The sequence below is a fragment of the Nymphalis io genome, chromosome 2 (assembly GCF_905147045.1).
Source record: "Nymphalis io chromosome 2, ilAglIoxx1.1, whole genome shotgun sequence".
Lineage (NCBI taxonomy): Eukaryota > Metazoa > Arthropoda > Insecta > Lepidoptera > Nymphalidae > Nymphalis > Nymphalis io.
In genome coordinates this window covers 13,079,412-13,096,649 of record NC_065889.1, presented here as the reverse complement: position 1 = coordinate 13,096,649, position 17,238 = coordinate 13,079,412, and the positions used below count along the sequence as shown (strand labels likewise).

General features: G+C 32.5%; 1 protein-coding gene across 1 annotated transcript; it reads left to right on the top strand.

Moving 5' to 3' along the window:
- Positions 1-2,488: 2,488 nt before the first annotated feature.
- On the top strand, positions 2,489-15,277 carry LOC126775084 (uncharacterized). The gene is made up of 10 exons (XM_050496842.1): positions 2,489-2,626; positions 3,313-3,440; positions 3,869-3,996; positions 6,508-6,572; positions 7,746-7,826; positions 8,587-8,650; positions 11,550-11,686; positions 13,067-13,228; positions 14,589-14,678; positions 15,140-15,277. Exons 1-10 carry the CDS (start codon positions 2,489-2,491, stop codon positions 15,275-15,277), a joined length of 1,131 nt encoding a protein of 376 aa, XP_050352799.1.
- The last annotated feature ends 1,961 nt before the right edge of the window (positions 15,278-17,238 follow it).

Genomic DNA, 17,238 nt, shown 5'->3' with positions numbered 1-17,238 from the left:
TAAATTCAAAAACCTTGTAATAAGTGTTTCTTCGTACGTAACTAATCTTAATGAAACAGACAACTTTAATAAAATTAATCTCGATCTTCAAGGAAAGCCAACAATGGACTTATAGGATGAACGAACAGATATTACACATTCACGTAAATATGATACGCATATAATAACTTGTAGCAAAAATATTATAGTATGTTTGTCATCGGTATTATTATTATTATTTTTTCAGCAATTCATTTTTCAACTTTCATTAATTATTCTATTTCATAAACCTTAATAATATCTTGTTTTAGCAATATGTAGTGCCTTATTTTAAATGTAAATGATCTTTGTTCCTGGCTTTTGTCTTTCTACGATATTAATATTAAATCTATTTTTCTACTGACATTGTGGTAACAGTCTGTTAATGTCCCACCAGCCTGTGACTCAGAGGCAGAGGCTTCTTATCCTTTTTTTTGAGGAGAAGCTTTGCTTATCTGTATTTTTATCGCAATATATACTTGTCTATATTAAATATCCTTTCGATATTTTTCGAGTTCAAAAAATAAAAAGGCAATCAAAGAACTTTTTTTTTATTTATACGTATGCAATTGATAGTATTGAAAAGTTGAAATATATATTTGAAAAACAAACAATTATTAATCAAACCGTTGTGACCTGAGCACGTTAAACAAATAATGGCGACTTCTAAATGACATCGCATGCGTGCAAAATATTTGAATATTTCTACTAAATAGAACAAAAACAAATGATAGCTTAATCCAAAATAAAAATTACTTTTCTTGAAACATTTCATCAGCAACTATGGCTATGATTTTTCGAATGAAACTTTTTAATATCCCGTAATAAGCCGAATATGGAAATCCGCTGGCAAAGAGACATGGCGAAGTTTTTAATAGTTGGAACGGTCGGTTTATACAATTTTCAAACATTGTAGCGTACTGGGCTGTCCGCCAGCGCTGCAAAAAGTTATTATCTTATTTTTGTAATGCCGTTCTATTTAAACGCAAAAACAATTTGAGGTATTTCAGACGGAATGTAACAAACCTATCTAAACTACTTGCAATTAGTGTTTAAGGGGATTGATAAATATTTCATATTAATAGTATATATTTAATTTATGTTATTTTGTTTTCCCATATTTTATTGATTTTGTTATAATTTTTAAATAAGTATGACGTAATATTTTTCTGTAAAGTGGTAACTGCCTTTTTAATATTTTTAAGTTGGCATGATGTTTTAAAAACGGAAAAGAGATTTGTTAATATGGAAGGATATAATAAATGGCTGTCGAGCTAGTTTTTTAGTTTATTTTATTTATGAACAGTATCGACCACGCGCCAACATAATAGGAACTTTGAAACCAACAAAAACTGAGTTAAATATAAATAAGCCAGCAGTTGTTAACGTAAATGTTAACGCGGTAGTTGATCAATACAATTTTGTCTTTAGAATATCTTATTAAATCGTCTTTATAAATTGGTTGGCTACTAGTTTTTACATCGTCTTTTTTTTTCGCTGGAAAAACGCGTTTACGTGTTTCCCCCACTTGAAGTGGAGGGGTATGTGCCCCCCCCCCCGCCACAACGTAGTCCGAGCCCCTCTCAATGAGTGAGAGGGAAGGACCCGTACCGCTCCGAGCGAGGACTGTCACGGTGCCGTCCAAGTGTTTTTTTTTTAAATATAAATTGTATTTAATTTATGTCACGATGAATTTGGTTGGTTTAAGTCTGATAGGACCGGGATCTGACCGTTAAATCGCTGGTACACGATTGTAACGAATCGCTTTATATTTTCATTTATATCATAAGACTGATTTATATTTTCAAATAGATAAGATGTTGTATAGAAGTCATTAATAGATTACTCATCCATTATCCACATAAATAAAACATGGACTGATGAAGAGGCCTTCATTTATGCGCTTTCATGCGTTTTGCTGACTAATGAGATCTACGTTATGTAATATTTTTATGTATAATGCTTTCAATTTAAAGTAACCAATAATAAAAAGTCATGTAACGCAGTACGCAGATCGAAGTGAAACTTTGGAACAGGAATTTAATAGAAATGTTATACCAAACATTACGATCGTGAAATTCTCTCTCTCTCTTTCTGATTGTGTTCAAAGAAGTTTTTCTTCAAAAAAAGTAGGCGGATACAAAATAATGTCATGTCAATCAAAAATCTATTTGACATAAAAACTAAGTCTTTAAAATGTTATCAAATGCCAAAATAGTTTGTAAATTTTAAAATAAGTTACGCTAATAGCTGTATGTTAAAAAAATATATATTTATTCTATTATATTTATTTATATTAAATGTTGAAAATGTTAAGAAATTTATTATTATCAAATAACAAATAAATAGGCAGAATGGTTACATACTTCTGCCTGTGCCAAATAGAATACATTAAGAAATCTTATACTTCAATCAAAGTTATTTGTAGTGTTGTTTTTTTTTCAAACCGACTTTTTTTTATTGAAATACGATGGACGATACTTTGGGATTTGATGAAGCCAGCAAGAAGTCTTCCACGGAATGGCAATTAGGTGTCCAGAGTGACTTATCGCTGGGTGCGAGTTCAAAAACGCAATCTATCCGACAGAACCTTTTTGTGATACCACCGGTATTTAATTTTATCACAAATAATACGATATAATTTATTTCGTAATCTATTAAAATGAAGTACTTCTTAAAAGCCCGTCAATTGTATGACGAGTTAAAAGCGTCTCTTTTGTTAAGAGCCTAGCTTATAAAGCTATAGTTGCCGAGGACGTACTTTACTTACTTTATACATTATTGTACATCACAAAGATTAAAAAAATATTAAAAAAAACATAGATAAAACCTAATTATGAGTAGTATATAACTTTGGTGACCTTATTACTCATAGAATACGAGGTAGGTGGTGCTGTAATAATAAATAAAATAACATAAATATATAAGAAAAACAAAGTAATAAATAAATTTTAATATAAATATAAAATATTTAAGTGATAAAATTTATATATTTATATCAATACAAATAAAATTACAAGTATATAACATGAATACAAAATGATGTATCATGTGTTGGGCCAAAAAATCAGTCGAAAATGTTTCTGTAACAACTCTCATTAATAAAGTTAGTAGTGTTTCCTTGCTTCGGAAAGCACGTAAAGCCAATGGTCGTTTGCCTGATCTCCTTTGCCTCTATCTGGTCGTGTTGTATTGTCATATAAATAAGTCTGTATTTGCACACACATTTGTACAATATAATATCTACTTCGTTGTCAATTTTATTAATACAAAACGATATTTATGACATCACAGAAAAAAGAAAAAATACTTAGGCCGACAATTGACGCGTCTTGGATGGAAAAGCTGTCGTTTTACCGTTGTTACACGTCCTCCGTGAGCAAGATTGAATTATTGTGCATGCAACAGAACAGCGTGAACAGGTCTTAAGTTTATACCAAAATATATTGACTGCCCAAGATCGGGATGGTTGGCGTTCTATGGGGGAGGCTTTCGTCCAGCAGTGGACGGCAAAAGGCTGAAAAAAAATAATAATGGCTTATTACAGTAGTATTAATATAAGTTAGAATAATGTCAGTACACCATAAGTTTATAAAGTAATTTAAGTTGGAAATCTCAGAAGTATTTTTCCATTTCACACCAGGTCAAATTATAGCTAGAGTACACATTCTTGAATATAGTATGTTTCTTCTTAATATTTCAAATCAGCTTATCTTAAGTATTATTTTTACAATCTTATTTAAGCCAGACTTTTAGTTAGATATCCACAAACAATAATATAAAAAAAAAAATATGAAAAAAATATTTTAATCTATTAATATTTTTTTAATGTATGATATACTTTTTACAGGTTTTTATGGTTTTATATATTCAATGTACTATGCAAAAGTTTGCCTATGGCCTATGTCTATATATTTCTAAGTACATACGCACCGGATCATCATTTTTTCCTTTCGAAAATGGTACCGATATGCAAAGGTGAGTTAAATGTTATAATTAAAAAACGAATATTAAAAAAAAAAATTTGAACGCTAAAATTTTAGCGTCACTAATTCATTCACTAACCAGATTCGTATCCAACTATAGCATGAGACATCATGCAGTAACACTAACAGCCTGTTAATGTCCCACTGCTGGACTAAGGCCTCCTTTCCCTTTTGAGGAGAAGGTTTGCAGCTTATTCCACTATGACATCATGCACTATCATGCTACGAGGTCTCTGTTTAGCTTCTAGGTGGTGGGTTTTGTACAAGCTCGCCTGGGTAGGTATCACTCACAATACTTGTATTCATTGTTGCGTTCCGATTTGAAGTGAACTCACTCAAGTGAGTGATTGTAATACAAACTTATTTATTACTTATACTTATAAAATTATTATAATATATGCATATGAAATAATGGCTACTTCTCATACTAATTAATTCTAAATTTTGTCATACATTTATTTAGTATGTAAAGAAAAAATCCGAGTCGATTAGGAGTTCTTGAATGATTTGATTTCATCTTTTTTTTTAAAGATCATTGACAAATTTTAAACTCCTAACTATGAAAATATTTACAGGGCTTAATGTGATATTTGTGATAGCCGGCATTTTTGAAATATTCATCTTTCTTAATAATACATCACTATATATACTATTTATGGTAGCCGGTTTGATGCACAAGATGCCATGGAACAGGTATTGATATGAGCGTTCCATTCAATAAGTTCATCTCATAGCTTTTTTTGATAAAGTATAAGATTTCAGATGTTTGAATACAACTATGGAATTTGACGGCGGTATTTTCACTTGTTACAATTTATCAGAATTCGCTAATAAAGTGAGTGACACGAACATAACATATGAAGGATATTACTACTCTACCTCGTCGAAGGAAAATATTTCATTCGCTCAGATTGAGTACTTTGAGTATGTGGTTTTTTAATACAATTAGCAGAGCATTATCCTTTATAATTCCAGCCTAAAAATCTAATCTTTCCTAGATTTCCTAGAAGAGAAGAATCACAGGTACCACAGACACACACACGGACACATGACATCAAACACGTGTACACCTTAACAATTATTTTCATATTATTTTATATCAAAGAATAAATTATTATATTATATTCTCAGTCTTACAATTACCAGCTTCAACAACACAATGCGCAAAATGAAATTGCATTAAATCAATGCATATCAATATTTTTTTTTTCTTTTCTTTTTTTTTATATTTGCCGGGAGGGCAAATGACTCTACTCTACCTGATGGTAAGTGGTAGTAGAGTCCAAACGCGATGACGGCCAGTACAGACGGGAAAAACGTTCTGCACTAGCCGCCTTCGCCTTGCCGGCCCGCAAGATGCCTCTTCACGCCTCGTTTGAAGGAACCCGGGTTGTAAGAGGAGGGGAACACGTGAGCTGGTAAGGAATTCCATTTTTTGGAAGTGCGACAAAGAAAGGAGTTGCCAAATTTTTTTGTTCGCGATGGAATTGATGTCACAGTTAGGCGGTGACATCGAGAACCAGCTCGCGTGGACTTAAAAAGGAAGGGGGAAGCAGGATATAATATTTTTAAGCTTATAATAGACCTCTCTTCAAGATTGTAATAATTGTATTGAGGCTCAGCCCTTTTGATTTTTATACTTTTTAATAAATATAGTCAAATCGAAACCAAATATAGACAATGGCACTGTAAGAAATAATTATTAACCATGTATTAAATCATCAATGCGCCACCAACCGTGGGAACTAAGATGCGATATCCCTTGTGCGACCCAGATGAGCAAAAAGCTTTACTAAGTAAATATATAATGAGTAAGAACTGTTTTTTTGCATGCCAAATTTCAACATGAATAATATTTTTATTATTTTTAGTAATAAAATTTTGCTTTAGTAGTGATAGACTTGTAAATTTTTCATTAATTCGAAAAAAAATAAGGATGAAAAATAAGGTATGAATAAGGAAGCTAGACCTATGATAAATATTTTTAAGATTGATTGTAATAATATTTATTTATAGTTATTTTCTTAACACCGTGACAGAAGGCCTACAATCTCAACAATTCATATTAATGGCTGTCATGTGGATTTTAGTCGGTCTTTGTTACAACCACCTCTTTAACAATCTTATTTGGAAGGTAATTTTTTTTTTCACAAATATATGTCATAAATAAAGTAATAAAGAATAACGTATTCCATCTTAATATAAGGAAAAAAGAAATAATAATATTTATTAGCATAGTCTGAAAACTCACTCCCTTAAGGTTCATTTTAGGTAAAATGTCCTTGGTTCAAATCCTGGGTCGAGCCAATAAAAAAAGTTTAAGGACCCATGAACATTGGCACTAAAAGAAATATAAGAAACGCCATGAAGAAAGGAATTGAAGACGTTATGTCCTATGTGCCTATAAAAAATATATTAAAATTGTCTAAATTGCAGATATTACACTATTCGCATTTAACGCTCGTTGGTATGTTCATAATGATATTTGTACACTTGATAATAGTATATGAAGATTCGGAAATTCAAATAGTCGAAACAAACGATGAGGGCCATCGAACGTATTTAATGGTAAGATTTACAAATTAAACTTGAAGTAAAATTGGTTTATTATAAGGTACTCTTAGAGACTGTTTAGTCTTTATTTCATCAAAATTGGCTCAGTCTATCATATGTAATAACAATCTCCACTGTCTCTGTGATTAACAGTTATGCATGGATAAGTATTTAATTATATTTACTAAGCACAATTTTCATCTTATTCTACCGGGTCAGTATGAAAAGGATAATTTTTGATTTTTTTTATTATTTCGTTTGTAAAAAAAAAACTTTTCGAGAAAAGAGAGCCAATACGGGTCATTTTTTGGAGCACGTGAATCTTAACCGATGATCGTGTTTTCAAACCCAGCCAAGCACTTCCAAGTTATTATGTGCTTAATTTTTGTTTATGTATAATCTCGTGGTCGGCGAAGAAGAAAAACCTACTTGTGTTATTTATGAATCTTTCACATCGTGGTGAAATAAGCCCAGCAGTGGAACTTTTAAAGGCCACAGGACAAAACCAGTGTAAATAAAAATTTGTAATCCTTAATATGTAAAAGAGTATTCAAATTTTAAAGCAAAAATTGTATATTGAATAAAACCTCTTTGCTGTAATAAATAAAAGCTGAATAACTCGTTTAGTTTACGATGTCTGTGATACACGTTAAATACATTGTTTCGAATGGCGTTAACGTCACTTAAGAGGGAATCGGTGCATCGTATAAAAAAACTTAACTGCACTCACTCGTAGCTTAATTAGTAGAACACGTAAGGCACTATACCCAAAGCAAACATTTTAATTCTTTGCAGCGTTAATTTAACGGTGGTTTTAAAAATCAAATGACAAATTAAATATGTCTCTAATATATTTTTTAATATCGAACAGGTTACTTTATTGGCTAGTGCTGTAGATTAAGTGATTCTGGGTTCAAGCCCCGGGTCGGGCCACGATAATGTTACTGGGTTTTTCTGTCAAGAAATTCTCAGTCGCAGCCTGAATTTTGGTTGTGGGCAATGTTAACACCGGGAGTGTTGCCTCTAAAAGCACGTAAAGCCGTTGACTCTCCGTTGGGATTGAGAGTGAGTGAAAGCGGGATGCCCTAGTGAATGCGCACACAATTGTGCACTAAAATATCCTGTGCAATTCTCTATTCTTATAAAGTATTTTAAAATGTAATTAATATTTTCTTTTTATTTGCTCAGAACGCAGATTTTGACTTGTTAGCAGAATCCATGACAGCGCCGCCGATAGCTCATATTGTAAGCGCTAGAAGCACAGATGAGGTTGTCAATATTTTTTTTAATATATTAGAAATACTAATTCTAAAATATGCTATAAAATATCTTTAGGGAAAAAAATAATATTTATATAAACAATAAACTAATCTTTGCTTAGTTAAAATAGTAAATTATATATTTATCCATTCACATTGCGTGCAATTAACTTATTTTACGCAAAAGTATTTAAAGCTTAACTGTGTCGCTGATTTAGTTGCTAAGATATAATTTTGCTTAAAAATTGTGCATTAACAGCCTAAAGGCAGCCTTTTTTATGAGCGAAAAGATTATGCAAATATATTTGCACACACAGATGTACACGCACACCTTCTTATTGGAATTTTAGATTATTATAATCCACTATAAAAAAACACAATATAAATTTAAATTGATATTAATAATAAATTAATAAAATTTTCAACTATATGAATACATTTGATATTTAGATAAGAAATATATGAACTCATAAAAAAAACCATTTGATAGATCGCTTAAGTCAAATAACTCACATTCAACCCCGTGGAGGTGCAAGGAAAAATATTCTAGTACAATTTTATTTATTTGTATAGATAAGCGTCATGCTTATATAAGGGTGTAGAGACCAGCGACGATGACGGCATAAGAGAGCATCATGCAGTTACCCTTCACGGCATACGACTCGGTTTTACCCCCACGGCACCCTTATACATCTAATATCATCTTTCTCACTAGCAATATAATTTATTTCGAAGATTTAATACAAATTCAGTTAACTTATACATTACAGATAAAGCCAAGTCGAAACAGCGCTGTTATAATAACATCAAATGCCGTTTATTATTTGTTTCGAGCTCTGACGACATATCTGATGAAAAAATACTGTGAGAATTATATAAAAGCTACGATAATTTATTGGAATTATGGTAAATATATTGTACTAGTTTTTATTAATTATTTTTACCGTGATGGAATCGACTCAAACCTTCTCTATAGAAAAGGTATTTTACTAGCAGTTGGATATTAACAGGCTGTTAATACTTCAATAGTATTAGCAGTATTTTCAATTAATTTTTTTTTTATTTATTACGGAAGCCAAGATGGCCTAGTGGTTAGAATCTTAGCCATGGCCATGGGTTCAAACCCGGCCAAGCACCACTGAATTTTCATGTAATTTGTGTCCATAATTCATCTCGTGCCGGACGGTGAAGGAAAACATCGTAAGTAAACCTGAATGTGTCTAATTTTATTGAAATTCTGCCACATATGTATTCTACCAACCCGCATTGGAGCAGCGTGGTGAAATAAGCTCCAAACCTTCTGCTCAAAACGAAGAGAAGGCTTTAACCCAGCAGCGGGTCATATACAAACTGTTACTTTACTTTATTGATTACAGGTAGTGGTTCAATTTTTTATTTCTGGCCAATGTACTTCGCAACATTATATTTGGGAGATTTTTTTGTTGTAATTTTCTTTGGTCTTAACGGCCTGGTGGACAGCTGTACATTTGTTAGTATTTTAGTTATTTAACCTAAACATGAATTGGCTTTCTAAGTCAAATTTTTATACATTTTATATACTAGTTTTTATCCGCGGCTTCGCTCGCATGTTTGGAGGCAGGTTATAAAAAGGTAGGCAGGTAGTATAAAAGGTTATAAAATGTAGGTATAAAAAAGTAGCTTATGTACTTTCAAGGTTCATGGTTCATATACCAAATTTCATCAAATTCTCTTTAGTGGTTTAGCTGTGAAAGTATAGCATACTAATAAAGAGGTGTATATATATTTCACTTAAATATTTACTACTACTTCTAGCCTACGACTACTAGACTAGACTTATTACTTGATGGATGGAAAAATTGCATCTATGTCGAATATTGCAGGTACAAATTGGAATAAGCACCATTGAGTCTTATAATTTATCTCATTTTGGAGAACAAATTATGAGAAAATCCTTTCATATAAATATACTAGAGAAGTGTGGTAAAAAAAGTTACAAAACTTCTCTTTAGGAAACGTTCTAACCAACCGTGCAGTGTTACATCTAACAACTGTTACATAACTTTATTCTAAGCTTTATCTGTAATAACATAAGAGCTAATTTAGTTTAATTAAGAAGAAATACGTCTTATTTTTGTATTTATCTCTTTCAGTTCATTACTTTTCGCTGTTTCGTAGAAGCTATTGTGTGTGAATGGACATGGATTAAGCCCTGGTGTGTGATAGTCACAATATGGATTGTTGCCGCTCTCGAATATTATTACACTGATGGGACTGTAATGATTTTCTTTCTAATTAAATTTAGTTTTATGTTAATGATATAAATATGTACAAATTAAAATGAACATAGCTACAGTACAAATCATGTTCGCGTAGAATGATGACAAGAATTAAAAAAAACTCCCTTTTGAACTATCCGTTTTAAATCTTTTTACTGTCTCATTGGTCTAGAGTCAAAGATCTCGTGGTTCTTGGTTTAAGTCTCGGGTCAAACCATCAAAAGTTTATTGAGTTTTTCTGTAGATAAACTCTCAGAAGCAGCAATGGAATCTGGAAATTGGCATTGCACGCACTCATTCCGGCTGTGCCGGATTTGGCGTCCCATCGCCGTATAAGACTGAAAGAACAGATAGTGCATCTGGACCTATTTTTTTCCTCGCAATTGTCTAGTTTTTGTTTTGTTAGAAACATCATCGTTATCAACTTTTTGATAGATGAGCTTGAGATAAGACAGTGTAGCTTTGCGCTAAAGCTGCTTAGTTACTTGTATACATCAACATAGCATATGAATATAGTAAAGTCGTAGGTTCCTCTTGGGTTTCCGTCTCTATTCCTATCATGCTTTAAGATTGATTGAAGATAATAATAAGATAACAATAGAAAAATAAAATAAAAAGTTTAGAATAAACAATTTTTAATATAATGTGTGTTAAATTAATGTCAGTAAATTACGACTGTTGATACGAAAGTTGATAGTTATAAAGGAATTATCAGTACGATCATGAAAACCGAATTAAAATCTAATTTGTTTGTTAACAAAGAACTTAACGAACAAAAAGATCGACGCGACGTAAAAAAATGTTTTCCTTTAGTATAAACAAATAATTAGGATAAATGTATATTACATTTTATTTATAATCATCTGATAATGAGTAAATTCTAGTTGAATATTAAATAAAATAATATAGTGAATATTATACAATTTAAGTACATACGAGTATGTGTGCTTGTATAATATGTATGTGTTGTACGTATCCGAACCAATGGTAGTTTCTAGTTTGACTATCAATAAGTAAGTGTGATGTTCAATGTTGAATAAAGTATTTTGATTTTTAATTTTGTTTGTTTGTATGTGTGACGTTTTATTATCTGTTGTAATTTCACGGTTTTGTTTTTATATTATAGGTACGCGGACGAGCAAATGGGCCACCTGATGGCAAGTGGTCACAAATTCCCATAGACAATGTAAGAAATGTTAACCATCGCTTACACGTCCAATGCGCCACCAACCTTGGGAACTAAGATGTTATGTCCCTTGTGCCTGTAATTACACTGGCTTACTCACCCTTCAAACCGGAACACAACAATACCAAGTATTGCTGTTGCGCGGTAGAATATCTGATGAGTGGGTGGATATAACCCAGACGAGCTTATTCAACCCTACAACCAGTCATCATATCATCAAACATATCTACAAATGGCAATGTTTTATTTCAGTTTTCGGAAAATTGCTTTATATTTTGGACTGCCACGTCGGCCTTGGCAGAAGTGATTGTACTATTTTGGATATACCCGTTAGGACAGTTGATTGATGATATCACTTTCCACTATGGGATGTTCCCAACAAGATTAAGAGTTTGGAGCTTCATGATAGTACCAGTATTTTATTCAGTATGTATTCATATTATGACAGCCTCGTTGGTCGTGTGACTAAGGACATATAAGGCCGCAGACACCGAGGTCCTGGTTTCAAGCCCCAGGCCGGGCCTATAAAAAGTTATTGGGTTTTTCTGTCGAAAATTCTCAGTAGCAGCCCGGAGTCTGAAAGTTGGAAGTGTGAGTTCTCCCTTGCCTCGGAAATCGCATAAAGCTGTGGGTTCTGGGCCTGAACGTCCCATCGGATTAAAAAACTTTAAAATGGTTTATAGTGTATTTGAAACTTCTAATACATGCAGATTTGTATCTTTCATTCTATCTGATGACTAGAAGGCACTGCAGCATGCCATTTTTTTTTTATTGAATAGGTAGTCGGATGAGCATAGAGGCCACCTGATGGCCAGTGGTCACCAACGCCCATAGACATTGACATTTAAAGTGACAATGTGCCACCAACCTTGGGAACTAAGATGTTATGTCCCTAGTGCCTGTAATGACACTGGCTCACTGACTCTTCAAACTGGAACACAACAATATTTAATACTGCTATTCTGCGGTAGAATATCAATTTATATACTGTTAAACTGATGCCCACGCCAGTTAGTATATATGAACATGTTTCTGTAAACACAAACAGGACATCGTCTAACAGTTTTCATTTATTTAATAAAAAGTGGACAGCCTTACATTTCATTTTTGTACAACTGCAAATAGTCATAATATAAGGCTAAATATTAATATTACATAATATATGTATATAAGTATTATTATAAAGAAGAACTAACAGAAAATATAATTGTATGTGTGTGCGTGCCTATGTTTGCGTGTGTGTTATTGGATGTATGGCAGTGTTAGTATTGATTTGTTATAAATTCGTCATCTTCATATTGCTTGACGAAATTGTATTATTTTGTTGTGTTTTAGAGAAATAAAAATAAATAAATTGTTAGTAACAGCCTGTGAATGTCCAACTGCTGGGCTAAGGCATCCTCTCCCTTTTTGAGGAGAAGCTTATTCCACTACGCTGCTCCAATGCGGGTTAGTGGAATACACATGTGGCTGAATTTCAGTGAAATTAGACACATGCAGGTTTTCTCACGATGTTTTCCTTCACCGTCAAGCACGAAATGAATTATAATCACAAATTAAGCACATGAAAATTCAATGGTTCTCACCCGGGTTTAAACCCACAATCATCGGTTAAGATTCACGCGCACTTACCACTGGGCCACCTCGGCTTTTTTTGTAATAAATTGTAATAAGCTTTATTATAGATTATAGCTACGATTCATAAGAAGTTTTTTAAGACTATTTGAATAAAACTTTTTTGATTTGATTTGATATATAAATAATACATAAATAATAGTTAAAAAACAATGCACAATTATGTTTCAGATAAAGACATACGTTATTATCAATAGATTTAACACTGTTCGAGAAGAAAACGAAACGTTCAGATCGCAACATAACACAAGATCGACATTCAAGTACCAAGCAATATTGTTCTTCGTGTTCGCTGCATACGCTTTTTATCAAACCACTATAAAACAAAAGAAGGTAATTGAGAACAATGAAATAAACTACAATTTATATCATTATATTCTTCAAATGACTGTTATCAATTCAATTTGTAGGGCTTCGTGCAAGCCCGTCTGGGTAGATATCATTCTCGTTGTAAGTTATGGTTAATATGTCTTAAAGCGCCAATGTTTATGACAATGGTGACACTCCAGGTGGCCCATTTACTATTATGCTAACCTGTATTCAATAAAAAAGAATCAAATATATATAAAATCCGAACGATTCGTTTTGGCTACGAACGTTAGAATCGTCTACGAAGCACAATACAAAAGCGTCCCTACCAATAACGTTTTGTAAGTTAACAGTTCGCATGTCTGTGACGTAGGAAGTTATAAGGAAGATTTCTTCAGTAAATATAGGAATAGATATTTGGGAATTTTATCGTCTACGAGTAGAGTAGACAGTTTTACTGGTGGTAGGGCTTTGTGCAAGCTCGTCTGGGTAGGTACCACCCACTCATCAGATATTCTACCGCAAAACAGCAATACTTGATATTGTTGTGTTCCGGTTTGAAGGGTGAGTGAGCCAGTGTAATTACACGCACAAGGGACATAAAATCTTAGTTCCCAAGGTTGGTGGCGCATTGGCTATAAGCGATGGTTGACATTTCTTACAATGCCAATGTCTAAGGGCGTTTGGTGACCACTTACCATCAGGTGGGCCATATGCTCGTCCACCTTCCTATTCTATAAAAAAAAAAAGAGTTATTATGCAAGAACGAACTCGAATTTATAATAATAATAATAGAAAGTAAATGTACGTCAGAATGACTGTACAAAGTGTCAGATCAACTTTTAAATACCACCAGAATATAGTACCTATTTAGTGCCTGCACGGTAAGAGCGCGTTACGTGTCCACACTTTGACATTGAACACCATTGCAGAAAGGCAGAATGATTAATTTCATGTAACGTTTCACCGGTCTGTACGCACCTTTATTTATTTTTTGATTTCACTAACATAATCTTAATTTTTTATCTTTATATTAAAGCTGATCTGTCACTTTGTACATTCATTCTGATGCACGCGAAAGTGATTAGATTGACTATAGTAATCATAACATTTAAATGTAACACATATCCAAATAGCGTATTACTGTGATCCCATTTTTAATTTTTGTGAAATATGTAGTAAGTGCTTACAAAAAAGTTTAATCATAAAGTTCGTCTATTTGTTTTGACTGTTCAAATCGCTACCAAATTACTGTTTATTCAACTTGACATAATTATACATAGATATACAATCTACTAACGTGTAATACTACGAGTCATCTTCGAATTTATTTGATTATTGTTTTCAACAAAATTAGTGCTTATGTTCTGAATAATGGTTTCAGAGATGGACTAATTTATTCAAACCAGCTCCGGAATGGGGTCCGAAAGATTTCGATAGTCGACAGCTTAGGAAACAATTTGACACTCGTGAGGTAATACATACATTTGTTGATACAGTGGCCCGTTGGCGCGGTTGGCAGTTACCCTGCCTTCCGCTTCAGTGTGCGCCCCGAGTTCGTCTATACATTTATTTAAAATCATATTATTTTTGTAATATAATTTTAGTATGTAAATATAATTATATTATAATATATATCAGCCGGCTGTTACTTATTAAGGCATTAAATTTGCCTTCCTGAGGGACGTACATATACATATTAAGATATATAGTAATGATTTTCTTGTTCAATATTGAAAGAAGGGCTTAGTTTGGAAGTGTATGCATAGCAAATCATGTATCAATATCCTGCACATGAATTCGTTCCGATCGTGTAAAATTTGCCGTCCTATCGGATTTTGAAAGTGCGGAAATTATGTCCCTTGAGATTGGCCGTCGTGGGTGAACACGGTCAGGATGAAATCATCAATATTGTATTTTTTTATGAATTTTTAGTACATTGGTTCTCAAGCGCCAAGACCTCTGAGCAGACATTTAATAAGTAAAGCGGAATTGAAATCATATAAACTCGACATTCCCTATGAAACTTTCACTCGTCGGACGGACGTGCAAAACGAAAATGAAAAATTGTAAAAAAAATATTGTTATAAAATCAATCAAATATATTATGTATTTCAAAATTTATTTTATGGTATTTAATTTATATAGCACAAGCTTTTGCTGCTCTTTTAACCGCCTAAAGCATATTCCAATGAAGGTGTAAAGAAAGAAATCTTAGATTTACGCATTTCATCCAACTTTCTAATAGCTACATCGTACACTATAAACAGTTCTTGATTAATATATATTTATTTAAAACACAACACTATTCAACTTACAAATATCCAATTTAATTTAGCTTCCAAAGTCGAAAAACTTTGCCGGCATTCAAGACATTACATAATCGTTACCCTTTTTTTGTTACTTTTTTTATTTAACTTTTCTAAATGAACTTGAAGAATCTACCCAATCAACATCACACAAGTACTAATCTCACTACTAGCTACCTACCCATTTTTATATAATATGTATTTTTCTTTAAATTTAAGAAGCGAAATTTTATTGGTGTTCGTGGAACCAAACCTTAAAACACGCTATTGGTTATACCAGTACTTTCTAGTTTTAACCGGAATCATATATTTTTATACTTTCTCTTATCAAGTGCCTTGTCTAAACACTCACTGGTGGTAGAGCTTTGTCCAAGCTCGTCTGGGTAGGTACCACCCACTCATCAGATATTCTACCGCAAAACAGCTGTACTTGGTATTGTTGTGTTCCGGTTTGAAGGGTGAGTGAGCCAGTGTAATAACAGGCACAAGGGACAAATCATCTTAGCTGGCGCATTGGTGATGTAAGTGATGGTTAACATTTCTTACAATGCCAATGTCTATGTGCGTTGGTGACCACTTACCATTAGGTGGCCCATATGTTCATCCGCCTTCCTATTCTATAAAAAAGTAGAAAGTATTTTTATTTTGTATTCATACGTGTATACAATTCAAAATAATTGAAAAATCAAAATGGTTAAGTGTTGAAATAAGTAAAGTTTTTAAGTTAATTAGTACTAAAATACTAAAGTTCACCTTTTAAAGAGCTCTTCATCACGGAAACCGTTAAGTTGTCGGACTTTATCACAAAAAAAGGTTAAATGGGTAGTTAAGATCCGGAATTTCGTAATTCTTGATTATAATCTTTATTGGAGAAATAAAAATTTTAGGGTGTTTGAATGTGTTAACTTTGTTACACTTATAAAGATGAATTAATTTTATCATTCATTTTATTCATATATAGATAGGCAAAGACTATCATTTCAGTACCTACTTCGACGTTAATTATCAACCGGTATTTTTGGTTGCTATTGATGATTAAGGGTATAAAAAGGTGAAAATAAGAAAAAAATATGCAAAGTCGTCTTTTCATTTATGTAATCATTTCATTTTCATAATAAATATAAACTTAAAACTAGTACAGTTATGTTCTCATAATTAATATTAAATAAATCATGTATTGACTTTAAGCCGTTATTTGAAATCAAATCACATTAAAATTTTCATTAAGCTTATAAAACTGTTACCAACAGAAAAAAAGGATGTTTTATAAAACATCCATTTTGAAGTAATATCCTTTTGTAGCCAATATCAATGACATTCCCGAAAAAATCTTTCATTTCGTAAATTCCTAAGTATATTTGCAATAAAATATTATACAATGATGAGATAAAAGGATTGCTCGAGATAAAATGAAAGCGATTAATCCAATAGAGAGCCGATATTACTTGTATGGTCAAGTTATTTAGGTAACGGTCCTATTTCAATTATATATTATACAGGATTTCGATTATCAAGGGCTTATTGTTACATCTCATATTAACCTGTAAATCTCATAGGCCTATATTCCATGCGATGAAGGTTAAAAGGTTATTCCTTGTAGAATAAACGCTGCTCCAATGTGGATTGGTGGAAACATTTTCATATTATTTCAGATGTGGTACATTTTCATCCTACAAAGTAGATTTCCTTACGATGTTTTCCTTCACAGCTGAGCACAAAATATAT